The sequence below is a fragment of the Anomalospiza imberbis genome, chromosome 11 (assembly GCF_031753505.1).
Source record: "Anomalospiza imberbis isolate Cuckoo-Finch-1a 21T00152 chromosome 11, ASM3175350v1, whole genome shotgun sequence".
NCBI classification, from domain to species: Eukaryota; Metazoa; Chordata; class Aves; order Passeriformes; family Viduidae; genus Anomalospiza; species Anomalospiza imberbis.
In genome coordinates this window covers 7,882,601-7,909,331 of record NC_089691.1, presented here as the reverse complement: position 1 = coordinate 7,909,331, position 26,731 = coordinate 7,882,601, and the positions used below count along the sequence as shown (strand labels likewise).

Genomic DNA, 26,731 nt, shown 5'->3' with positions numbered 1-26,731 from the left:
ATTGATGTCACATGGCACCTACCCCAAAAATACCAACAATGCACAGCCTTAAGCTTTCTCAAAAAGCAGCCATGTCCCCAGACAGTAACTTTGAGACCCTGTGACCTACTCCCACACCCAAGGCTTGCACATCCTGCCCAGTGACCTAGCAGAGTCCCCAGCTGCACAGACCAGTCTGGTGGGGAGCGGGATGGGGCTGAGGGCTGCTGGACAGGTACTGCTGCTGATGCTTTGTCATGTGATGCATTCACTGCTGGCCTTGAGTGGTTGCCCAGCTGGCAACCCTGACCCTTCCTGTCCCTCTGCAGAGTCACTCATTCTGCAGTCCCAGGCTACAGGGACAGCTATAGACCTGACACACCTAGTCACACCTCCCATGGCTTGTTGTCAGCAAGCACTGGAGATGTGGAGCTCCGTACCTGAGCCACTTGACTGGGCACAGAGCAGGGAGGGGCAGGGTCCCACCACCAGCACTGGCCCCTCCATCTCGCCTACTCCTAGAGAGGACTCCCAGCACAAGCACCCATCCTCTGTCCAGCCTGCAATGCACTTCAGGGAAAGGGAGGGAGCCAGTGAAGGGAGAAAATAAACACACCACCTACACACATACGCAAGTGTCAAACGCCCTTTAGTGGTAGACAGAGGTGCTGCCGGCCCAGCGGCCGGCCCCGCTCCAGCCCCGGCCGTGCTGCTGCCGCCTGCAGTACCTGCCCTTCACCGGATGTGCACCATCTCCTCCAGGAAGGGGGTTTTCATGCAGCCCGTGCACAGCTGATCCATCCAGAGCGGAGCCTCGTGCTGCAGAGGGGTGCGCCGGGGGTAGAAGGTGAAATTCACGTCGTAGTTGAGCAGGCAGCTGATGGAAGCCATGTAGATATCAGAGAACCGCACCAGCCGGCGGGAGAAGTACGTGGGGTTGTGGAAGGTGCGGAAGATGCTTCCAAACTGGGGGTTGAACAGGTTCTTCGTCAGGGACCTGAGAAGACAGAGATGGTGTTCTGTAGCTAAAACTGTGGTCACAGATTCTTCCCACTCCCTTAGCCCGGGGCCACTCCCCTCCGTGGGCATTAGGGGATCACCCCAAGTACACCCTCCCGAGGCTGTGGTGCAGTCCAGTCCCTGTGCAGTGAGACTGATGAATATTCAGTGCACTTTTACTCCACCCGTTATGGGCAGTGGCAGGAGCTGTGGGAGCTGCAGCAGCAGACAGCCCACCAACCCCTCCCAGCACTCCCCCTTTCCCACACTGCCTTCAAACCAGTCCAGCCTCCCAGGCTGCAGGACTGCACTGCTGCATGGCCCCCACCCAGAGGCAAGTGACACCACCCAGAGGCAGGAGCAGAGTCCAGCATCGGCAGCAGCACTGTCCCCAGAGCAGGTTACAAAACAGGGCCTGGGAGCCCTAAGAGACCTCACAAGTGAGGGGGGAAAAAGCTCACCTGATCTCCTGCCGTTCCTTCATCCACTCCAGCAAAACTTGCTTAGACTCTGCATCCTGATACATCTGCAAAGACAGCATCACATCCATCAGTCCTGCAGGCCGTACCTCATCTCCCTGCAATTTCCACTGTAACTCACAAACCCAGAGCCCACTGCACTAGGAGGAGGATAAGATATTTTTGAGATGCAGGCAAGATGGTACATCCCCTGATCCCCTTGCTAAACCCAAAATTCAGACTCAGATGGCAGCATATACCCTGTCCTGCTCAGCCAGGAGCTGTTTACCTGCATTCTCTCCAGCAGCCCTGTCAAAGCCTGCTGCCAGGTCAGGGAGTGCATGTACTGCTCCGTGTTTATGATCCGGATCTCCGTCTCTAGTTCAGGAACGATGGCTCCAGTCCTCCAGCCGTGACGCAGCATGAGGTCCTGGAGGTCAGGGTGAAAAAACAACCAAGAATTCAACATAAAGACTGAAAGCCAAACACAGCCCTGGTTCCTAGAAGAGTGGGTTCCTTCCCATTTCGCATCCTCAGGGGACAGCCATCCATGGCCCATGCCAATAACAACCATCTCCTGGTCACTAGGATCAGTTGCATGGAGCACCTAAAAAAGGTGGGATCAATACAAACTGCTCTCAAATTCACTTTACCCACAGAAACTACTTCAGGAGCCTTTTCTCCAGTGCTTGCCTCTGTCTGACAGCAGTGGAGAAGCCTGTGTGTCCTGTGGGGGGGGGACACCCAGCACAGCCCTGAGCACTCAGAGCAGGCCCTGCCTTATCTCCAGCCACAGCAGCCATGTGGGATTGCTCCCTCCTCACTGGAGAGCAGAGACATTTCACTCACCGCAAGGTCACTGTACAGATGGTCACCAAAGTAGAGCACTTTGGATCCACGCCAGCCCGTCAGCCTCAGGAAATCAAAGAGGTTGCCCTGCAAGTGACAGGAGCACAGAGTGAAACGTGGGTACAGGCCACCTTACCACATGCAGGTGTGAGCACTCTCATGGGATGTCAAGCTGCTCTCTGCCCCACCATCTACACCCAGAGGTTTCTATCCTTCCCCACCTCACTTCACTTTCTTCCCATGTGACAATCCCCATACATGTCTCAGCTTTTAAGGCTAGAGAAAAAGGCAAAAACTCTTCCAAAGAGTTTTTGCAAACAGGGAATTCAGGAGAAGTTCTGCGGTCTAAGGCACACCAAGTCAAGAAGACATGTCTAAAAAGGCAACAAAAGGAGGCAGTTTAGAGGTTAAGAGACACCTAAATTAGAAAACCCTGAGGATGGGCAAAAAGAACCCCAGAAGTTCTGGGTTTAGAAGTTGTTGGTCTCAGGTGATAATGATTTCACATCACAGGGGGCACCAGAGGGAAGGTGAGCACTGCCAGGCAAGGCTTTTGGAGTCAGGAGCTGTTCTACATCCCTGACCACCATCCCAACCCCAAAGGTTAACACCCACACATCCACAGGAATTGTTCAACCAAGCCAAAGAGCCAGGCAGCCTGCACAGATTCACAGCTGAGTAAAACAAACCAAACCCCAAAGCGCCAGCTACAGCACAGCACCAAGCAGCTTTCAAGGCTTTCCAAACATCCACACGTGCACAGAAGGCACTTCAGGGATTACCCTTCCATCTCCACACAAGTTTTCCACATGAGGCATGAAAACAAAACCCACTAGGAAAGGAAATGGCCACATCAATGCCAGCAGACCAGCACAAGCAGTCAGTGCAAACCTGTGAGCCACTCAGCAGCAATCCCTCTGGCCAGACTCCAGAGGCCAGAGGGACCCAGCACCCCCAGCCATCAGCACCAGCCTGGCCAGAAAGCCCCCAAACACAAGGCAGCCCCCCAGCAGGCACTGGCAGCTTGCTGAATGCACAGCTAAGGCTGCCCAGGACCAGGGTGCTGGGCCTTCTGTCCCTGCAGCATCCCTGGAGCTGAGCAGACTTCCCTTAACAGCACAGAAACACGACTGGACAGCCTCTGCACTTCTTGGACACAACGCTGCTGCTGCTCACATGAGGCCTGACCAGGAAGCCCCTGGCAGAGAAGGAAATGGAGCACAGCCTTGGAAGAAGAGTCCTCTTGCTGTGCTCCAGTCACCTCAAACAGAAATGGACCTGACAGCCAGGAAATTTGTGCTTGGAGCTCCATGGAGCCACAGACCTGTTCTGAGACCTCCAGGTCCTGCCCTCCTTTCCCCCAGTATCACAGATCTGGAGAGGGAAGGGAGTACAAACTTGGCACATACAGAAAACACCACATTTTGGAACAGAAGGACTAGAGGGCACCACTTCAACTTCCCAGTCCCTAGGGAAAAACAGCAATCCCTGAGGTCCCATTCATGGGATACCCACAGGAAAAAACTACCATCCAGCCCTGCTTCAGGGGACAGGAACAGCTTAGAGACCTCTGGCAACATCCCCAGCACAGCAAGGTCCATGGCCAGTAACACTCGCCAGAAAGAATCATATTGTGACACTCCAAGAAACCAAAAATCCTGGAGACAGGGTGGGCTACAACCAGGATACACACTCTGTCACATCTTAAGAACCACAGCTAGGCAACAACCTGAGGGCAGTCAGATAAACATGACAGTGGGGAAGAACTAGAGAGGAGTTCTTCCAAAATCCTACCCAGCCCACCTTCTTCCCTCATATTTTCCCTTTCTCAGCGCACCATTCACTTGGGTGAGCAACCTATGGCCATAAGATGTAGGTGGGTCAAGGGCAGGATTTAATGCAACAATGAACTCCATGGGTGAGGTGTGCCTTTTCTCCTGAGGGAGCTGCTGAGCCACTGGGAATGAGCTCTACTTGCATGTTCCCAGCTCCAAGCTCTTGGCAGAGGATGGGACACCAGCCCAGCACTTTGGCAGACTCACCAGACAGAGGTTTCCCAACAGCACTGCTCAAGGACATGACCTACTCTGCTACAACAGGTCAGGTCCCAGCTAATTGACTGAAATCTCACTAACAGTTTCTTCCCATGGGATTGGACAGCTCAAATAACCAAGAACAAACCGTCCTAAAGCCAGAGGCAGCTTGTCTCAGGGGACAGACCAGCTGTAAGGACAACACCCAGAGCAGCAAGTTCACCAGAACTGCAGCTCATCTTTGGAATGCTGGTCCTTCCAGAAGGGGAGAGTCAGGAGCCAGGCTTTGTAGTCTTTTTGATGTTTTGTACCCTATTTGATCACCCTTGTTTCTTTATTCCTTATTTCTTTATTCTACACAAGTCCACCTTTTCCAACCTTATGGAGAACAATTTGGAGTGAGGTGTGGAAGATCTTTGCATGCACAACATGTTTCAGAGAGCTGTGCCTTTTTAGCCTCAACTACCACACTTGGGAGCCCCTCCAGGATAAGGGCTTCAGGACCAGGACAATCAGAAGAGCTGAGGGAAAAGTGCACAATTGACCATGCTGGACAATGTCAGAGCAGAGCTCCCAGGATGGAGGTTCCATTGTACATGGGGACATTCACTGGCCCCTCCCACACATCCAGGGGATGCTTCCTTACCATCCCATCTCACACAAACAGGGCAGCAGCAGGGAAAACCCAGCCTGGCAGAGGTAACTCAGCACAGGTTCCCTTGGACAGAAAAGCGAGTACCCCACACTTTACGTTACCCAGCCCTGCTCTGCCTTTTCCCACTTGTCTCTGTCCTTCCATCCCTAGTGCCAAGCCCATGCTGAAAGCATTCTGGGGGACAAGGTCATACCAGGCCAGCAAGAGCTCCTGGGGACACAGGGCACCTCCCACTGCCCACAGCCAGCACAGCCCAGAGTGTGTCTTCTTGCAAACACCCTCTACCTACACAGATGCTCTTTTCAAGGACTTCTGTGTTCTACTTTTCAAACACCAACCATGAACAAGTGTCCTACAGCAGAACCCATCATTTCCCCTCACTCTGACCAAGCAGATTGTCCTGTTTTTCCAGTGATTTCCAAAACTGCAGGCCATTTCAGACTCCTGCTTGCACCCATTCACTTTACCTCTTTGTAGATCTTTCCCTTCTCCAGCTGGTTTATTTTGTCCCACTGCAGTGAGCCTTTATCATCCAGTTTTCGAAAAGGTCTGGGAAAAAACAAGGGGAGATGTCAATTTCTTTTGATACTTGGTGATTGTTTCCCAGCAACCAGAACATTTGAATCACAAAACTTGTTTACCTATGTAACAACTTAAAATAAAAGCTCTATATGAGTTCTAAGTGACCTTCTGGGCCTTCTGCACTATTTTCTCAGGGGAAGAGAAAGTATGAAAGAGAAATACCTTTCCAAAATGCTTCCATTGACTGTAACCATTTCATGTAAAAATCCCTAACAATTCTTCTTGCTTTCACATACAGAGAGGAAGAAAATAACCATAATAACTCCTTCTGAAATGCCAAGACCAAGAAGGCTTTGCCATGAAACACTTTGTGTGCTCTTTCAACCGGGCTATGTCCCAGCCCAACAGAGACCATGTAATGTCTATTAGGATAAAGCAAGTCTGCAGAGAGAATGGAAAGCAATCCCCATGCTGAGTTCACCACTGAACTGAGATGTCTCCTGTTTTTCCTGAGGTCTTGCCATGACATTCTCCACTCCATGAGTGGATCTAAGGCAGCTGTAGGTTTTATTTCCAAGAGAGCCAGATCACCATAGCTCCAAGCTGGGCTTGTAAAGCACTTCACCTGCAGCTCATGAAAAAAATCTTTACCAGGCCAGCACAGCTTATAAAGCCATTCCATAGGTTTACTTCAGCATATGCCAACAGTCTGGGTAGTGGGGGAGGAAAACACATACAAAGGAAAGAATAGACCAATCCCCTAACTAAGCAGAATACCCAAAGCAAAGAAGCCAAAGAGCAAAGTAAGGACACAGGTCCTAGCTGACCACAAAACCCAGCTGCCACATAAAAAGGCTTCCAGAACTGCCAGTTCCCAAACATGTATCCAATACAAACAAGACCACAAAAAACCTCAAAAAACAAACCACACAGATACTTGCTGTGGGGAAGAGGAAAAGGAAAGATTTTGTCACATTCTCAGGACAAGAAATGGTCGTCTCTCATGCCAATTTTAGAAACACGTTTTCTGCTTGGCTCTACACGTTCTATCCACTTATTCCCAGACTGGTCAATTCTCGCCTCCTCAGAGAGTATCTGAGAGAACATTGGAAGGCTGAATACCTCCTGGAGCTAGACTATGCTTATCAAACACTGCTTTCTGGCAGGCCAGAGGAGCAGTTCCCTGCAGGGAGGGCCCAAGCCCCAGGCAGGAGTGCCCTGCACACGTACTTCCGCCGGTCAGTGAAGAAGTTGGGCTTGTCCGCTTGCACAATGACCATGTCGAATAAGTCCCGCCAGTTCTTGCCAACCATGTGTTTCATTCCTTTGTCCCTAAGAGCGAAGGAACAGAAAAATTAACAGATCCAGTACTCTTTTTTCACCCTACGCTACACCTTGACAACAGTATGCCCTAGATTTACTCCTATTTCAGTAACAGAGACGAAAACAGATTTGTGAACCCCCCAAGGCTGCCTCATTGTATCATGTAATGATGTTGTGCTTTGTTTCAAGCTGTCACACACTTTCTTCTGCACCACTGGAAGCCCAGGGAAGTCTGTGATACAGCAAACACTGCTAGAGGCAATAGAAAGTTTCAGCTCTGTAATGCTGCGGCCAGCCACAGCCCTGCAACTTCTTCAGAAAGTGAGATCAATGCTGTGGGTGCAACATTCACCACAAACAGTTCCCAGAGAGTTCCATGACTACTGCCACAAAACCCTGTCCCATACAATTCCAGGTGCTCAGAGGAGGGAGTGCCCTGCACAGCTCTTGCTGTGCCATGGTGACCCACTGATGAGCAATAATGGTACTCACACAAAGCTAAAGGGACTGTTTGTGATGAGGAACAGTTTCTTCTTGTGGTTCACCAGGCGGTTTAGCACAGCATAGATTTCATCCCCGTGCAGAATATACTGTTCTGTATCAGAATGAAACACACAACATCAATCAGAACACTTTGGCATAAGTCATGACCACATTTCTATAAACCAAGCCAAACCAAACCTAGCCCCTATACCACTAAAGATGCAAAAGATCAGAGATAGATCCACCTCAGGCAGGCAATGAACCACCATGGTGACAAAGTAGCCTTCCTCATCCCCATCAGTCCTACCTAAAGAGAAAGACTGAGGAAGTGACAAGTGAATTTGGCACCAGAGCTCTATTTAACTCACCCATATCTTTTTCAATCCATTTGTACATCACTCCTTTCACATGAACATCTCTAATTGCGTCCTAAAGAAAAGAGCAGGGGGGAAAATGTTTCAGTTTTACAACACGGCATTCCTGTTTCCCAGCATGCAAACCTACTGCCACCACTGAGGACAAGGCAGTGATGATACATCCCCTCCTTGCTGAATGAACAAAAGCTCCATCACTGCAAAGCAGCAGAGCCTGCCCAGCAAGGCTCACCAAGATGTCTAAAGAAGAACAGGGTGGCTGGCTCAGCTGATGCAGTATAAGAGGGAAAACCTCAAAACTTATCTGTGGAACCACAAGTTCCTTCCTGCTCTTGGAAACAAGCACATGTTACCCCACTGGTTCCAAGGCAATAAAGACTGTGTCACTCCAAAACCATTTACTGTCCCAGCATTGTACTGTCTCAGACACCAGGTGGCTTTTCTTCCTCCTGTGCCTGTGGAAGCTCTGCCAAGTGTGACCCAAAGGACAGGAGTGTGGCCGGGGTGAACAGCAGCAGAGGAGAGCACCTATGATCCCACAAGCCAAGGAGGGCCAAAGCTCCTAGCCCTGGGTGACCAGTGTGCACAGGCAGAGCAGAAGCTCCCACTAGGAGGGTGGCACAAAACACAGCTGGGAGGGAGGCAAGTTAAAACAGATGTTGTCAAGGGCATCCAAATATCCTCTACTTTCCAGGCCAGAAGCCAAGATACAGCACATTTTTAGACACACCCTACTGGGATTCTGCACAAGTCTCCATCCATCAAGATATGCCAGACCCACAAAACCATTTCCAGAGCAACAACACAGTTTGCAGTGTTTGCACATGCAAATGCTTGTTTGAACAGCATGGTTTTCATCCCTGACAATTTACACAGGTAAACAATTGCCTTTCTCCAGGACCCTTAAATTCCTGTTACACTGTGTGTGCCCCTTCAGGAGCTGCCCTTTCAGACCAAGTCCCACACTCACCACTGACATCACTACAGTGACACTTGCCACACAGTCAACTGATCTCATGGTAGTGCTGGGGAAACCTCCTCATGACCCCCCAAAAAAATTTCCTTCAGAGCTGGAGAGGACCACAATTTACAACTTAAAAGAGGATGATGAAGGTGGAGGCATAACCACTTCAAAATGGAGTTTTAGGAGCTTATTTCCACCATGTGGATTTGAAAGGCAAAAAGGCAGAGATCACATCTCATTGCCTTATTGGAAGGAATTTGAACAGTGGGCAGGAGCTGTAACAAGAAAACAGCTTTCTCTTAACCAACACTGTCACTAAAAGCAAGCAGAACTTTGGACTTGTGTCAAAACTACCTTTGCAGAGGAGAAAAATGTCAGTGTGCTCTTTTCCTAAACTCCTGCCCTCCAAAAAACAAAAGAAGAAGTAGGAAAAAAAAGGAAAATTATAATGTTTCTGCAACTAAAATCTTGGAGCCTTGGTAGGTGTCAAATAGGACTCCAAAAATGCCTCCAAGGGGAAGCAGGGTAAACTGTACATTCTTAGTCTCAAATATGAAGTGACCAAACTAGTGTGACGGGATTACTTTAATTGCATATCAGCTTCAGCCTTTACCATACCCCAGGGTCTGCCCTTTTGACTCAGTGCCTGCAGCACTTAACCTGCTCCCAAACACACAGGCTGCATCAGCAGTACCACCAAGAGTTACAGCAGGGTGTCAGGCTAAGCCAGTGCTGTCCTAACAGCTGGGCTGTGCAAGTCCCCTGCAGGCACAGAAGGATCTCTGTGCTCGGGTTCACAAAGCATTTATTTGCACTTGAACTTGGGTACTGCAAAGGGATGAGTTTTGCAAAAATGTTTGCTTATCCTCATTGTACAGGAAAAAAGCAAGAACTCTTCTGTTGAGAGCATGTGATGGTCCCTAGTTTCAATATAGATTTCAGGCATTGCCACAGATTTTCTGCCATAGGTCTCTTCTTTGCCTACTTCAGTTGTTCCTTGGGGATGACCAAATTCTCCACCAAAAGGACAAAGCCAGGATTGGCACTCCATTGTCTGAGGGCTGGACCACACCAGTTGCCCTGCACTGGACATGTATCAGCTGTGGCAACCATTCCTCTGCTCTCAAGATTTCCATTAGGAACACATCCATTTGATCTCAAAAGAAGATTCAGAAAATATTCTTGAAAAAAGGCCTCAGGAGTCAGCTGTATCCCCTCTTCACATTTTCCCCACCCCAAGAGAAAAACCAACACCCAACACCCTTGAAACATGTTAAGGTGTTGTGGAAAATGAGCTGGCATGTTCCTATCAAGCACCAACAGGAGGTCAGGACACACAGCTGACAGGTGAATCCTTATCACAAGGCAGCAGCACAGACATGGAGCCCCATTTCCCCTTGGAGCCCCATTTCCCTCCCAGAACTGAACAACCAGGGGGTGAACCTAAGATTCCTACAAGGTACCCTTTTCCACATACACAAACACACACACAAACCCTTTTCCATGGAAAAAGGAGTGCAACAAGGAAATGATAGCAGCAATCTCAAGCACTTACTTCTTGTCTACAGCATTAACTGAGAAGTCAAACAGCCCCAACAATGCTGATAATCCCACACAGCCCTTTCAAGTGCCACTTAACACCTTGGAGTAAATGACACATGAAAGCTACAGTCACCCTCTGGATCAGACTACAGTCACCCAAAGGATCAGACTACTCTGCAGCTGCAAGGGGTACAGGATTCCCAGAGCAAACCAGGACAGGTGTTTTATAACAATCACTGTATAAAGTAAACTGTTTGGTACACAGCTAGACCAAGACTCTTTGAAAAATGAGATACTAAGGAAAACAATTTAAAACATTTACACAAGTTTTGAGACATATTTCCCATGGAAGGACCTTCAGCCTAAGCAGCCCAGGCACTCCTACACCAGATACACCAAAAACACCAGCTCTGTAGTACAGACAGAACCCAAACATGTTCTGAAAACACAATATTGAATATTCCCTGGTAATGCTTTGATCCAAAGGGACAACAGAGCTGTCATATCAGGCTGGTCACTGCAAACCCCTTGGGTTTGGGTGCTGCAGAGCTCACAGCTCTGATGTGGTGTGAGTTGTGGGGCAGTTGTACATTTCACTTACAGATATGTCTTTGTAGAGATGCACCTGGTCAAACTCAATGCCATGAGTGATGAAGTAATCAATGACTGAAGACAGCAATGTCATTTCAGGAAGAGAAAAAATGTCCATAAACTGCTTAAGTGATGGACCCTAGAAAGCAAAAAACAAAAGGGAGACATTAAACCAAAAATACTGGGGGAAAAAATAGTAAAGCCAACAAACAAACTCATATCACCCAGCATCATCTGAAATATATTCCAGGCTAACAAAAAGAAAAACACTAGCGTGGGAAGTCCCAGTCATTCAGCAAGCAACCCTCTCTTCTCAACCAAAACATCAATCCTGAAGAAAGAGAGGTGTCTCCTTCACATAAATCATTACACAAACCCAGCATCCTTAATACCACACAGTGAAGATGGAGGAAGCAGGGAGTTGGTCCCAGATATTTTTATTTCAACCTCTGCTTCCCACCTGGACTCTTGGCATTAATACAGGTGCCAACAGACAATGCTCTGCTACAGCAGCAGACAAGGGCTTTCCTGAAGATGCCACGTTGCTCATCTTAACCAGGCTGTGACACTGGACACAGGGCACCAAAGCTGCTCAAACCACATTCCAGTGAGATTTCACAAGGCAGTGTAAGAATCACTCCAACAAGCCATTGGCCAATGTCTGTCTGTCACTACAGAAAAACCAGAGGAAAAAGAACTCCAGCCCACCAGCAGTCAAGTGGAAATGGACAATTACATCCTGACCAAGGAATAACTCCCCTTGCATTAGGCAGAACTGCAGCTCTCACACACATTTGCTATCATTATTGCCTATCAATCACAAACCTATCAGCAGGCCAAGAGCCAACTTTGGCCCCAGAGAGGCTTTCCAGTAAAATAAACTGTTTATTCTGTAGGTACCACCCGTGCAGAGAACTGCAGTGAGTCTCCCTTGCAAGATGAAGCTGGGATCAATTTTTTCATTTTCCATTGATAAAGTTCCAGACCAGAATGGGGACAATCACTAAGGTCCTGTATATGGAAAGTAATTTGGGAAGCACACAGACCTCCCCGTGAACCTGGTCACCAGCAGTGCCCTGGCAATCCAGTTCCATCATGTCTGTGCATGAGCTTTGAGCAATCCAGGACTGACAGTCATGAAGTTGCAACACTGTAGGATAGTACTGGGCCACTTCAGAAAGCATTTATTAGAGCTGTGTGAAAGACAGAGATGAAAGCAGCATCCAGAAAACCACAGAAGGTGCAGATGGTGGAAGCTGATGGGGCCCCTGCTGCCTAATGACAAACATGTGGCCCTGTCATGCCAGGATGTGCAACAAGAGAACATCTCCCATTTAGTCTGGCTGGGTAAGGGTGTCACTCTAAAGGCAATACCTGGGGTAATACAAATTGGGGTCAAAAGGGCAAAGCAATAACAAACAGCATTTTGCTTGAGGTGTATTACCAAAAAATGCTGCAATCAAAAGCCATGTTGGTGTGCTGAGGGTTATACAATTTCCATCCACCCAGCACAGGACAACTTCACCTGCAGCAGAAGACAACACGAAGGGCCACATACCACACACGGTGGTGCTGCTTAGGATACTCACTGACTCCTTCCAACACTTCTGTCCACTTTGATGTCTGGTTGCTAAGGGAATATTTCTCCCATAGCAAAACCAAAAGTTTCTGTAAACAGCCTTCATCTTTTTTCCTGTTCAGAGATTCTGGGAAAGAAGCAAGAGGGACAAAGACAGGCAGTTCCTACTGAAATAACTAGGTATGGGATTTAGCAGAGCAATGACTGGTCCTACCTCTCAATACCCAAAGTACAGAGGAGACAGGTAAATGTTCAGTGTTAACAGCAAAGATTTACCTTGTCAACTCTGATTTCATTTTTGTGCCTTGTGTCATTATTCTACAGGGCAAGTCCAATCTCTCCCAATTCCCTTTAATGGCCTTGACTTCCTTAGGCAGACAAAGTGACAGGAGTCGTGGCAAAAATCAGACTGTGCTTTCAGAATGTTACATGTGCTTTTTCTACAACACCCTTGAGATCTCCACCTTTATTACAGGCCATCACATGTAAAGCCACACCAGCTGCAGTATTGAACCTTGGGAAAGATCTGTGCCCACCTGCTGCACGTGTTGGGATGCTGGCAGCTGTCCACACACTCCTGCTAACAGAGAACCAGGAAAACCCCTTAAGGGAGAGTATTTACACACTTCAGCCATATCAGTCCTACTTCTCTTGTTGCCTGTTAGCAACCTTCCTGTTGCTCATACAGCAACATCAGTATGGCAGACTGAGGAGAACAAACCAAAGACCCCTGCTAAAGGCTCACTCCTCACCAGTTCACTGTACCTGTTCACACCAGAAGTCATCTTGACCCTTCTTTCATCCTTCTCACTAATGTGGGAAAATATGCCCCACTCAGTGGCACAGGTTGAGCAGACATTGCTGAATGCAAACACTATGAATTGTAAATACTTTTGCTCTCTTTGGGATCCACCTATTAGTTCATGGAGTCTACTACATTACTAGGAGAGGAGATTCACCTCTTCACAAAGACTAAGCTGATATCTCTACTTCTATGGCCAATTTTTTCAATATCAACTACAGGAAAGAAGAAAGCACCTGGTACATACAAAGCACAGAAAGGCACCTCAGCATAAGTACCTGGTCCTACAGAAGGCCACAACTTGAAACATGTTTCATGTTTACAATTATTCAAAAAGAGATGAAATCATCTCAAGTTTGGCAGGAGTGAGGAGAGTTGCACAGGAGGAGGCCAATCGAGGGCAGTTTACAGACAGATCAGATTCTAAACAAAAATGTCCTATTTCAAAGCTGGAAACATCACTGAGCTATAAACAGAGTATATACTTATCTAGAAAGCAACCACTCAGATCTCCCAAGAGAGAAAGAGAAAAATCAAGAAATGACCTTGCTGGAGACTTCACAGAGTAGACTCACAGGGGTATAGCCAGAGGAAGTGTGCCCTTCTCCTTCCAGCTTCCCCTAAGGCACCGGAACGAAGACAAGAAACAAAGCAGCTCTGGGAAAAGGGATGTGAACGGTCCCCACTTGGCCACTGTGCCACACAAGAAACTCAAGGACGAAAAATCTCTCCTAACTTCCTCTAGGTTCAGGCAACCAAAGGATTTTCACAGCTCCTACAGACAGAAGGTCAGTATTTTACTACTCCCTACACACATGGACTACAACTCTATAAATAATATACCCTGAGCAGTTCTGAAGGAGTGTGGAGTGAGATCCTTAACATGAAGGGGAAAAAACCCTACCCAAAACCAAAGAGAGAAAGGCATTGCAAGCACCCTACTGCTGCTACACACAGGGACCTCCTCCCCAGCAGCTCACTGCAAACACCAGCACTGCAGGCTGCCGGGCAGCTTGGGAGCTAGATTTGGCCAAGGAACAAGCAGGGAACATCTCCTATCAATCTTCAAAGCCATTCAGCTCTAGGCCAATAGCCCTGGTATTTAAAAATGCTTTGCAGATGTCTTTCAGATGCTAAACTGCTAAATAACCTCTGGGGCATATTCCCACTAGAACAAAAACACACTGCAGCCCACTGGGGACCAAGCCTTTCCAAGGGAGGCTGCAGTCATTTACATGTGCATACAATTCCCTCTGTTTTCCAAGCTGTTCAAAGAGCTGCTGCTGCTGCATCCCAGCAGCCAAGGGTTTACAATACCTTGCCATAGAAGTCACTCATCTGGTACAGGGGGATGTGCTGTGTACCACCGTAGAGTTCGATCACCTCTTCATCAGGCACGGGTTTGAGCCCTCTAGACACAAAACAACGCAGTTTGTCATTAATTACCAGTCTGTGCAGTGCTACAAACAGTAGAGAAAAACAGGAGGGGGCAAACAGACTCTTTCCTAAAACTTAAAAATTCCTCCTGCTCAAAAGAGACAGGCAGAGAGCCCAACAGCTCTAAAGAGTCACATAAAATCTTTCCCAAGACATTCTTCAGATACCTTGTTTGCTCCTACAAGTTAATTGAGGGGCTTTATCCACATTCCAGCAGCATGCAGCCAGAGGCTTCTCTCTGCTGTCAATTTGCTGACAGGACTGCCCCACCAAATCAGCCCTGTGACCTGGCTTGGGCAGCACTGGGTAGCTAACTTGGTTTGGAGATGTTGCTTCCATGAGATACATCATCTTTAATGAAAAGGTGTAGGAAAAGGGCTTCCTGAAAACAGGGTTTCCTTTTTATTCAGTTTTCCTAAACAGAAGAAGATCTTGACTAAGACCATTCAACAGAGGAAGTTGTTTTTCTCAAAAACACCAAAAACAGGAGTATGGCTGATCTGTGTAGTTCATAACATCAGGTTATCTGACTGCTGCAGGTTTTGCCTCTTGCACAATTCTGATGACTCTTTGCTCAAGCAGTCAGCAACTTTCCCTTTCTCCTTTTCTACTCAGTTATGACACAGCATCTAAGAAGTTAAATGTGGCCTCAGTTGTGCTCAACAGCAAAGGAAAGTTTAGAAGGACACTCCAAAAAAGATAGTTACAAAAGGACACTAGGGAAAAGAAAAATTAAAATGTGTTTTCACTAAAAATCTCTTTATGAAGCTGAAGTAAAATATGGAGCAGTACAAACCCCTGGTCCCCTCACCCCCTAAGCTGGCACTCAAAGAAGCCAATTCTCTCTGGTTATGAAACTCCCTTCTTAATATTCTTAGAGTGTTTACTGTAACTGAAGCTTAACAGCAAAAGGACAGAGATCAAGAAAAAAAAACACATTGGCTTCCATGCTCAGGAAATGTAAGATAGGATTTACAGGAGATTTGCTATTGATATTTATAAATTACTACTTCTTCCACAGCAACCCCAATCCTCTTTGGAGCAAGGTGTTTTCTCAGTTTCCAGTCTCACAACTTTTAGGAGAAAAATTTGCTCTGCACTGTTTCAGCCACTTATTCCAAAGCATACCCAGCTCTTTTTGGAGAAATAAAGGAAAAATAGGACAATCTGGGACTTAAAGTGAGCCCAGATTCTGATGCATTATTACTTTATTGGCATGTCTCTGATGCTTTAAAATGTAATTTGCACATCCAGATCACTCTCCAAGGCACAGCAGAGCACTCTTGGGACACACTCCTGCCTGGAAAAGACAGGCCCATGTGTGAACCACATACAGAGGAGCCCTTTCCTACTGGCTCTGTTTGCTTTCAGGTGTTAACCCAGCCATGCTGCAGCTGCAGCTAAAACACCACGCAGTGTACGTGACCAGATGTGCTATTTACCATTACAAAAAGCTCCAGGTCTTCCCACCCACACCTGCCTTGAAATGCTTGAGAAAAAAATAACTCCCTGCAGTTATATGCCAGGTAAGCATTTGAAGCAAGAGCAAACAGGATGAGCCACACAAGACTGTGCTCTGCTCAGGAAAGAAGCAGAACAACATATGCCATGAACATATACTGAGATGCAGAAATCCACTTTCACATATATAAGCATTTAGAAAATGACTTTCAGAACTGACAGACCTATATGCAGTCCCCAGCTGGACATAATGGAAAGCATCGATCTTCATGAGAAGACTCTGTGACAAGGGATAGATATTTACTGTTAGAATTGGGTTATTGTTAAAATTTACACTGAAACCTTGTTCAAGTTCAAAGTTCCACACAAATGACATGCAGAAAATAAAGTTCAGTATGAGTACCTCACATCTATGCACTTTAGACAGCACTTATTCTCCAACTACTTTTAGACACACTTATTCATACTGCGACTTTTTATTGGCCTCTCTGGCAAAAGACCATCCTTTGGCTCATGCCTAAGTCTGTTACATCCCAGTTTGTAGACATGGATGCAGTTGAAAAACAGGGACAACAGTATTTCTGTGACTCAAGACAGTCTATTCTTATCTCCCTTCAAGAAAACACACATTCCAAAGGAGCTTTGTGTGCACAGATCTATTTTCCCCCACATTTACCTTAAGCAGAACTAAGTGGGCAAGTTTTAGTTCAGAGCACAGTGGCTCCCAATCATTTTCTTCACACAAGAGCTCTCCCCTCGCCAGCAGATATTGAAGGAAAGATGTTCAGGAGCACACCAGACTGGTAACAGAGCTTTCTGTGCATTTTTACTATCAGATTCCCCTAATCATGAGCCATCCTTCTCCATCCAGCATTCTCAAGCTGTAACACAAGTCCTTGAGCATGGAAAGCAGCCTCACACTAAACCCACATCACTCTGCAGCTTGCACAAGGAACACAGCATTGAGCTTCTCCCATCAGGATACCATATCAGTGCATCTTGTTACACTGTGGGCAGACCTCCCAGTGATCTGTGAGGAGTGCAGGCAAATATGCTGAAAGTCGTACTTAGACAGGCGTAACACAGATTTCTGTGCTTTTTGCAAACTCTGATCCTGAAAAAAGAGACTTCTCTACTTTCCACTCACTCAAAGGGTGCTTTGCTTGGCCAGGCCACTCGCCTGTGTTTCTCAGATATAGCAGCCAAAGATTTAAACACAGAAAGAACCTTCAATTTCCCACAGATCTACTTCTTGCTTTGTAAGGCCAGAGGCATGAGTGGTCTGCTACCATACTGTCTCCGCAATTAGGACAAAAGACAGAAAAATCTCTATAGTTTTTTCCTTCATTCTCTTTTTTCCCTCCTGCTGGAGGACAGCACACACATTCCAGCCCGCACTGCCTGCTTCTCTGCTTCACTCAAACTCAACATACCAAAAAGCTACTTCAGTGAAACAACTTTCTCTGCTGTGCTCCCACCTCACTGCCTGGCTGCAGCAGCCAGCATGACATCACTGGGCATCAGGCTTTCAGGGAATCCAAAGCACTGAGAAGGGTTAAAGCTAATGCCTGCACTCTGCTTGCCTGGGCTCTTAAGAAGTATGCATCTCAAGTAGCTTGGATCTTATTCCAGGCAGTTCTATTATTCGGGGTGGGGGGCGGGGAAGGCTTCCTAAAGCATGCTCCCCGACAAGTCATTTCTATTATTAGACATTATGCCTCTGCTCCTGGCAAGTACTTGTAGATGCAGGATTGAGTTTTGTTGTTTAAATTTCCTGAAAGACAGAAATGATCACATAAACAAGCTCAGTTTTCTATTAATTAGCCTGTGGAATGAATTGACTTTTAAATTGGCAAGGCTGTTTACCAGAGACCTTTGCTAGAATGTCCCATTCTGCTGGAGGCCAGGCTGGCACAATAGACAACTTTCCCTGGGGAAGAACCCAAGCAGTGAAAAGCCCAGCCAGACAGACTCACTGGTCATTTGGTGACAGATGTTATTGCAAGCAATGACAAAGTATTTCCACCAAAAACATAACAGTGGAAGACAAAGCCCAGGACAGTGAACTTTGTACAGCTTACCTTTTGTACATCATAGTGAAGTCCACGTATGGCAAAGCCTGGAATGTAGTCATACTTCCCAAGCCCTTCTGGATACTGGGAAGACAAACAGCGACATCATTAGAGCATAAGCACCAGATAATCAACAAAATCACTTCACCTGTCAAGCTCGTTTAGTCCTGCCTAATTTTGCCCCTTCAGCAAAGAAAGTGGATGAATGGAGTAAGACAAAGGAATCAGGATACCCAAAACTGATTTTTCTCATGTAAGGGACAGTAGTGAAAAAGCATCAGATTCACTGAGGCAGTGAGGACACTTCTTGTAATCTCTGCATATATTTGGCAAAGATTGGCACTGCAGAGCCCCTCTAAACAGAAAGGCATGATGAGAAAAATGAGAAAAAACGCATAAGCAGTCACCCATTGCAAACAGGGTGTCTGTTCTGGGACATGCTCTAAGGCATCATCCCATCGACCAGCACATTCCAAGTCCTGCACAGCTTTACTGTTGGCCCATGATTTATGTTTAGCCACCATGTGCACCTCCTACCAGCAATCCTGTAGGCATTATTTCCATAGTTGAGTACAACTGAACAGGGCTTTTTTACACTAAGGCTCCCACTCCACATTTCTAAAACCTCAGGAATGTACATCATGTTGGATAATCTCAAAGGAAATTATTTCTGCAATCAAAGATTGTGAAATATTAAGTTTATCTCAATAAATCAAGTAATTTACATGAGTGCACAATACCTGCACAAGCATGTCTGGGGCGTTGCAAAGACAGCAGCAAGCTTAATTGAGTGGAAACTCTTAGCACCTCATTACCTTGAATTGTTCTATTAGGATGTCTCTGGCAGTGTTGAAAATCATGGAGTGTAGTAAATTAGAATACTGTGCTAATGTGTAATCGTAGTCAAAGCCATAGATCTCCACATCTCCCAGGCTGATCTCATTGTTAGCATAGATGGCGGCAGGGTTGAGGAGATTGCAGACTCCTGGTGGAAGGAGATCTAAAAGAAGGGAAAGGGGAGAGGTCAGAGAAGCTGAGAGCATCACTGAAGTTTAGACTTTTTGTTCTGTTCTGTTCTCTTTTTGTTTTGTTCTGTTCTGACCTGTGGCTGGAAATGCCACACAGCAGCAGCAAAGAGCACAGAGCTGCTGTGGAAGGCTGCTGCTGTTCACTCACTCAAATAATGTCCCCGTGAAAAAACACACTGTGAAACCTCTGGCTGCACCTGGAGATAAAGCTCTCTAACCATCTGCACAGTCAGACCGACCTTTTGGGTCAGGAAGCTGCAAAACAATGCGCCCTGGTCTCTGGCCTACATGAAGCAAAGCAGACCCGAGGTTTTGAAGTGTCAAATTTCTATCTCAGAGCAGCTGCAGTTTCTGCAGGCTTCAATGTGAAAGGCAGCTGTGATAAATCACCCGAAAAACACACACCCCTCACTTAAGAACTTGCACAAGCAACAGGCTCTTGGAAAAGTCTAGATTACTCCAAATCAGAAATTTTGAGGTTTGTCTTTTGGCATTTTTTGTTTCTCACAGAGGTAACCAGTCTTCAGAGAGAAATCCTCCAAGTACCATTAGGACTTTTAAATTTTTTGTATTAATTGTCAGGAAAAGCCAAAGTACAAACACCTACATGTAAAAAATACTCCACACTAAGTTATGCTCCTGGAGCATGCAATGCTGATAGCAACAACTGATCTGCTTTCCTCTGATAAACAGCTGTGGACACAGCTGAGTCCTTGCATGTGGTTTGTCTCTGCAAAGCAGGGTTACTGTTCAAGATGCTTGGGAATAACACTTTGCTCCTCAGACCACTAAGAAAATGGGGTTAAGTGACCAAGCAGCTAAGCTACCTGTATACAGATCCCTCCCCAGAGCCAGTCCAGAGAGGAGAGCTTTCTCTCCACTGCAATGGGACAGGCAGGAACAGATCTTCCCACAGGCTTCCCGCTCCATGAGAACTGTCCCTTGCAAGAAAGAGCAATAAAAATAGTTCCTTGTAGTAGGTTGCCTGGTCACAACCACACTGGGGGACAGAGGGGAAGGAGATATTTCCTCCCTCCTCAAAGTCGGCTAATTTTCTCTTTGAATGATAGAAGAGCAAGCATTTTCCAGATCCTACTTAGCATCAGTGGGTAGGATTTTTTCTTTTCCTACCTTAACTTTTGGCATTTAGCAAGGACCCCTGTCCTGGATCTTTACTGCTTCCTTACTATAAAACCAAGTTCAATCTGTGTCTAGGACAAAAAATACATTATTAGAAAGAGATATCAGCCCTTCCCAATAAAGACTTTGTCTGGAATTATAACAGAATTTAGGCGAAAGGCTGAAGTTCTTTTGTGAGCTCTAATTCAGAGAGGTAACCAAAGAAATAGATTCAAACATTTCTAAATGTTTCTTTCACAGGGGGAAAAAGTCACTGTTACAAAACATACCCATCCTTCTCTCCTAACTGACTTCCATTTGGCCTTCAAATACAATTCACCAGATCATGTGGCAAGGAATCACTAGAAAATAAAGCAGTGTATTAAGGCAGGAGGGCTGACTTACTGGCTACACACCAGCAACAAAAGCTCTCTGTCAGGGCTCTGCTGGTGGCAAAGTTCCTGGAAGAGGCTTAGGAGAGAGGATGCAATCCAAGTACTTTCCACTGAGATTTTAAAGTATGGGAAATATAAATAGGATTCAGATGATCACAACTTTCATCCTTTCATCATAAATGCTCTTTGCACCATAAATAAACAGATTCCACTTCCTGTCCTCACCCCCAGTCAACTTGTGGAAAGACCTTTTTCTAAGCTTACACTGGGATTTGCTGGGTGTTATTTTTCTTCCTCACAAGGAAAATGATGACACAACCTTAATCACATCTCAGGGGAAATGTGCAGGGCTTTCCTCTTCTATTAAAGCACTTTTTTCTTTTTATGACAAATGCACCCAATTGCTGCTACAGTGTCCCTACAGAGAGGTCAAGCTCTTCCAGCATTCTCCTTTTGCTAATATATTCAGGACAACACATTTTGATAGCCTGAGAGCATCACAAAATACCATTGCCTGAACCCCACCTCTCTTTCACAGAAGTAAAGAGACTCTTCTAGATTCAACCACTCATGCCAGCCACAACTTCTGCAAAAATATCACGAAAAACTAAGGGAGCACTAGGATTTTGTAACAAGGAGAGAGCAGTCTGAGCTTCACCAAGGAAGTTCTATCTGTGATCAGAAGCATAAGCAGTTACTGTGCCACAGCATGATTTATGAAGTACATTTAGACCCAGTGAGTGAAGCAATGCTCCTCTCTGCCAGCCTCAAAGGTACAGAGCCTCTCTGCTGTCCTCTGACAGCCTCTTGCCCAGGTCATTTTTCCTCGCCCACATTTTGTCATTCACTTACACAGCATATTCTCTCTTACCTCCTAAGAGGGCTGTAAAAGGATGCACACACCAGCCAAAATTATTTACACCCACTGGCTCACACACAACGTGTTCCCTATGTTCATTTCCCAGGCACCACTCATCTCCTTGTTGTCTTTCCTATTCCACATCACTCACAACTTGCAGCTTGTTCTGTCCACCCCATCATCCTACATCTTGAATTTACAGTAATTTCAAAGTCACCGTTCTTCTGGAAAGAAGGAAATCTCTGAGATTCAGTCTAGAGATTCATGCTACACGTTTGTCTCTGTAAATGTCCTTTTGCAGCACTCTCCTCAACAGAGCTGCAGGTCTCAATCTCCTCAAACTCATGCAGTCTCCATGCACGTTCCAACTACAGCAGAGAAAAGACACAACCTGGGAGCACACGCAAAATCAGTTTCAATACAAGAGTCCAAACATGCTTCAGGGTTACTGAGCCAGGTTTCAAGAAGCTTAGTTTAATTGTGTTTGTTTGGGGGTTTGGTTTGCTTTTTTGTGGTATTTTGTTTGTGTGTTTTTCAAAGATATCCTCCTGGGTGGTTACCAACCCTTAGTGCTTAATCAAGTCCTGGGCTGCAGGCTTGGGTGCTGCTGCTCTGCTGACAGTCTGCACGTAATCTGCCAGGGATCTTTCTCTCAGATTTCCTGGCAATTGTCAAATCAAAACAGACACCCACCAGAAGCTCATGAAGATGCCATTTGTCAAGAATGATAGCTTTTGCTTTTCCTCTGCCAAGACACCATAACAAATTGCTGGACAGATATAAATTAAACAACCACACAAAACAAAATGAAGACCAGTTTTGGTTATTAAAAAAGAGTAATAATCCCAACTACTCTTGCTGTCTGGGTCCTAACTAGAAAGGCAGACAGTATTAGTTAGTCACTGCCTACTCAGCACTTCACCCAGGAAGTCTGATCTGAGGAAGAAGCAGCGTGAGCACATGGCGGGACGGTGCGGGAAAAGTTGCTCTTGCACTGGATGCAGCCCCAGGAATCTGCCTGCTTGCACAATTTGCTCCTGTTTGCAGCTCTGACAGATTTTAGGGAAGTGCCTGCATGTCCTCGGCACATGATGAAATTCAGCAGCAAAGGCAGACCACAAGAAAGTGTGCTTGATCTCGTGCATCTCTTACACCTGGGTGTAAATGCAAAGTAAACACACAACATCTCCTTCATTTTCCCACTGTGAGAATCTGGACAGCTGCTTAAATCAGAGTGTCTCCATGAGAAGACTACAGGTGTCTCTTCCCAGGCAATACCCCACATTGCTAGAAAGCAATAACCCTCAATCCCCAACAGGAGAGCAGAGATGGAAACAAAAGCAGGTAATTAACTGTGAGCAGACACCGGAGACACCATCTGGCCCCTTCTGATGTGAAAAACGCTCTGGGCAGGAGGTGCCAAGCACGTCTCGTCTCCTGCTTTTCTGAGCTCGCAGGGTGCCAACAGCATCCTGCAGGAAATGCTCCTGCTCTCCCGGCCTCAGAGCCAGCACGTTAGTGAAGAATAATACACAGACAAGGCAACTCACCCGCATGTCTCACACCCTTTGTACTCCCAGTTCAACCCAGCAGACATCTGCACTAATTTCTTCATAAGACAAGCAGGGAAAAGAAGGGTACAGAGAGGCAGACGGCCATCATCCTCCGCATTCTTCATGAATCAAAAAGTTTCCCTTGTTCACACTAAGTTGCTTTCTAAAGATAAACTGCCAGCTTTCCTCCCTTCCAAGTACCCCTTTATCCCCTTGAACTGTTGTTTTGTGCCATTTCCTGCAACGCATTCCCACCAGCCAAAACAGATCCTTCTACCAATAGGGTAGGAAGGGAAAAATATTGTCTAAAGACTATTTCATTTCAGAGGAACCATGTTAAAAGACCTTGGATTTATGCTATCGTGCCTAAATATTTTGGGATTTCCTGCCAATGAAAGCTACATTAACTAAAAGCAATATTAAAAATACAGTTTCATTCCAGAATTGCATTTTTAAAATATACAAAGGCACTAGAGAAATGCTACAAGGGTTCTTCACAAGAAAAAATGGGTTATATCCAAGAAAGCAAAATTGAGAAGTTTACATAACTGGTCAGTCTTCCAGTTCTAGCTGTTCTCACATTTAACCATTCTCAAACTTGTCATGCAGAGGCAAGAAGTTTGCAGATATTGTAAAGTTCCCTAGGAAAGCTGAGTTAGTGTAGCCACTGTTTACAGATTTGGAACACCTAGGAAAAAACAAACACTTGCTTATAGCCTTCTATATCACTGGCTTGGCTGTCCAGATATTTCCTCGAGTGCAAGACTTCAAAGCTTACTGGAGAGAGCTTAACAGCCTTCCTTGACATTTATCAGATCAGAAAACAGCAAGTCTTGCTCAACTCCATCCCTCTGACTAATGTGAATGTACTTTTCCTTTTGGAAGAAGAAGAAGAAAAAAAGCACAGTAAGCACCTCAAATTTTTACAGGTAATGAAATTTGGTCATAGAAGTCAGTGTTGCAATAGGCAGGGGGGATAATGAAGAGAATGGTTTCTCTTGAGTAAACAGTGAGAGGAAGTTTTAGAGGCACTCTGCATGTAGCTAGGTTGTGCTGTCATTTATATCACCTCACTCCAGCCTGACACAGCACAGATGTGGTTATACAGAGTTCAGAACCTGTGCCTCTCCTCCAGCCCCAAACCTGCACCACCACTGAGCTTTACTGCACACAAACTCGTCCTGCACATCCTGCCCTGTGCAACTCAGCATTTATGGTGCAGAAATGCAACAGTGCTCCATGGCTCTGGTGCTAAGCAAGGGCTGGTCTGAAAACACACAACCAATTCTCCTGGCAGAGACCTCTCTCCAAACCGGTGGCAATAACTGACAACACAGGACAAGGGAGTGCACAAAGGCGGCGTTTCAGAGGGGGAAGGAGAAGGAAGGACCACAGGAGGGTGCCCAAACAATGCTGGGCAATACTGAGAGGCCAAGCACAGACATCCACCTTCACACCAGCGTTAGAAACCAAGCACAAAGGAACAGACTGATGCCACATTCTGCACAACTGTTCAGTCATCAAAGCAACAATTAAAACCAACTTGGACCAACTCTGTCTCTTCCTGACAAGATTTGAATAACAGCACAGTCTTGAAATTTTAGTTTGGGGAGATACTCTTTGAACAAACGAGGGCATAATTCAACATATCTGATGGCTACCTGAAGGTTTGTGAAGAGTCTGGTCTGTAACATTTGAGCTACTTCACCTGACTTCATTTGGCATTTACTCCTGGTGATTACTGCTCCACCTCAATTAAAAACTGTATCTCTTGCATCACAACAGAGTTATGTGAACACAAACTTCACAATCTCACGTAGCAAACCAAGCACTCTGCCAAGAGACCGTGACACAGCCTACTAGCACACATTTGCATTTATGGTTTCAATCCCGTTATGGAAAAGAAAATAATGCCTTTGAGGATAGCAAGGTTCAAACAGCAATAAAAGCATTGCAAGTTGGAATTTCTTTCAAGCAGTGGGGCTAAAACCACAAGTCAGTCTTGGAGGGTATTACCAAAGCCCGAGTGCTCTGTCAGCATCCTGTACTGCCTTCAACAGCGCTGGGAAAGGAGCTCCCATCCTGGAATGCAGCAGGCTGAGCACCTAATGGCTGAGCAGCCAACTCCTTTACGTTTGTGCATCATCAAGGACTCGAGATTTGATGCCAAATACAGTGGACTGGAAGCTGGGAGAGGAAGGAATAAAAGACCTTGCTGATCTCAGAACAGGGAGAAAGTTCTTGTAGATGCCTAGGGCTGACTGCTGTCCTTATCCAAGCCCTTAAGTAAACAAAAGGTAACAGAGTTCTGTAAGAGCAGGCACAAACTCACTTCCCAGCTCTCTACAGTGCTTACCTTCAGCATTCCAAGAATCAAGAAAGCAACAGGAAAAAGTTCCCTGCCCTCATGTCATTAAAGCTATTTTTAGGAGAGTTTAATACAGTGGAGGTCTGCTGCTGCCAAAAAGACCACAATCCTGTCTTACACACAGACACTTGGTGAGCAATCTGAGTTTTCTTGTCACTTGGTAAGATTTCAAAGTACCCGACAGAGCCAGGTAACTTCTTGGTCAGAGAAGCAAAAACGCACTCATGAGCAAAAGGTGCGACACATGTGGAACACAAACCGAGCTCAGGACCAGCACCCATCCCAGGAGCTGCAGCATCAGCGCTCTCCAGGCTCCTTGTGCCAGTGGCGACTTGGACTCGGCACCCTCACTCAGCATCGCCATCTATTTGTCCTAGTCTAAGCGCGATCCCGTGTGCCAGCCAACGGCAAACTGGAGAAAAAGGCAACAAGCCCTTCATTTAGACCATTAGCCATGACAATGCCCACGATGTAAGGAGGCTAGTTGTGAAGTGTCCCACGTACCCTGCATGTCGTGCAACGCTGAGTCCGGACGGGGAATGTGCTCAGAAGGAAGCCCACGATGGGGAGAGGAAGATCAAGACCAGACTTCAGTGAAATAAAATCATCCGGAGACCCGCGGGCCACGGAAGATGCGGATGGCATCGCCGGGGAGAAAGGCTCCTAACCCGGCATCTGCACAGCACAGGCACATCCCAGGGCTGCGGGGCGGGGAAAGGCACCGAGATGCAAAGAGGAGAATGGAGAGGGGAAAAAAAGAACGGAAAGGCCGGCCCCGGCAGGACGTGGCAGCCCCCTTACCGTAGACCAGCTTCTTCATCTCGTGGTACCTGGCCCACAGGTAGGTCTTGGTGTCGGCGCCCTCGGCTGGGACGGGCTGGCCGCCGACTCTGCCGGGGGCCGCCGGGTGCTGCTCCCGGGGCTGCCCGTGTCCACCGTCCCCGGTGGCTTTGTGCCGGCAGCTCTGGCAGGACACAGCCACGGCGAGGAGCCGGGGGGCCGCGCCGCCGCCCCTCCGTAGCGCCGCCGAGCCCAGCGCCGCCATGGCCCCGCCGGACGCCGCAGCCTCGGGTCGCCGCGCACAGCCGGGGCTGCTCCGCTGCGCCGCGCCGCGCTGCCCGGCCCGCGGCGGCACCGGCGGGCGGCCAATCCCCGGGGCGCGGGGCCGGGCCGGGCCGCGCCCCGCCCGGAGGGGCCGGGCCGGGCTCGGTGGGCGGGGCCGGGCCCTCACGGGCCCCTCACGCCGGGCCCCGCCCCCGCCCAGCCCCGGCCAATCAGGCGAGGCG

At 47.1% G+C, this 26,731-nt stretch overlaps 1 protein-coding gene across 2 annotated transcripts; it reads right to left on the bottom strand.

Annotated features, from left to right (window-relative positions):
- Positions 1–611: 611 nt before the first annotated feature.
- Positions 612–26,524, bottom strand: NT5DC2 (5'-nucleotidase domain containing 2). 2 transcript variants are annotated; one of them, XM_068201699.1, is made up of 14 exons: positions 26,247–26,524; positions 18,939–19,123; positions 18,133–18,207; positions 16,276–16,331; positions 14,471–14,564; positions 10,783–10,911; positions 7,670–7,730; positions 7,311–7,413; positions 6,726–6,827; positions 5,441–5,522; positions 2,286–2,372; positions 1,726–1,866; positions 1,440–1,504; positions 612–976 (listed from the first exon to the last, which is right to left on the bottom strand). In XM_068201699.1, the coding sequence occupies exons 1-14, from the start codon at positions 26,488–26,490 to the stop codon at positions 715–717; spliced, it is 1,686 nt and encodes a 561-aa protein (XP_068057800.1). In that variant the 5' UTR covers positions 26,491–26,524; the 3' UTR covers positions 612–714. The 2 variants fall into 2 exon arrangements, with proteins under 2 accessions (XP_068057800.1, XP_068057801.1); XM_068201700.1 differs by lacking the exon at positions 26,247–26,524 and adding an exon at positions 19,979–20,092.
- Between the last annotated feature and the right edge of the window lie 207 nt (positions 26,525–26,731).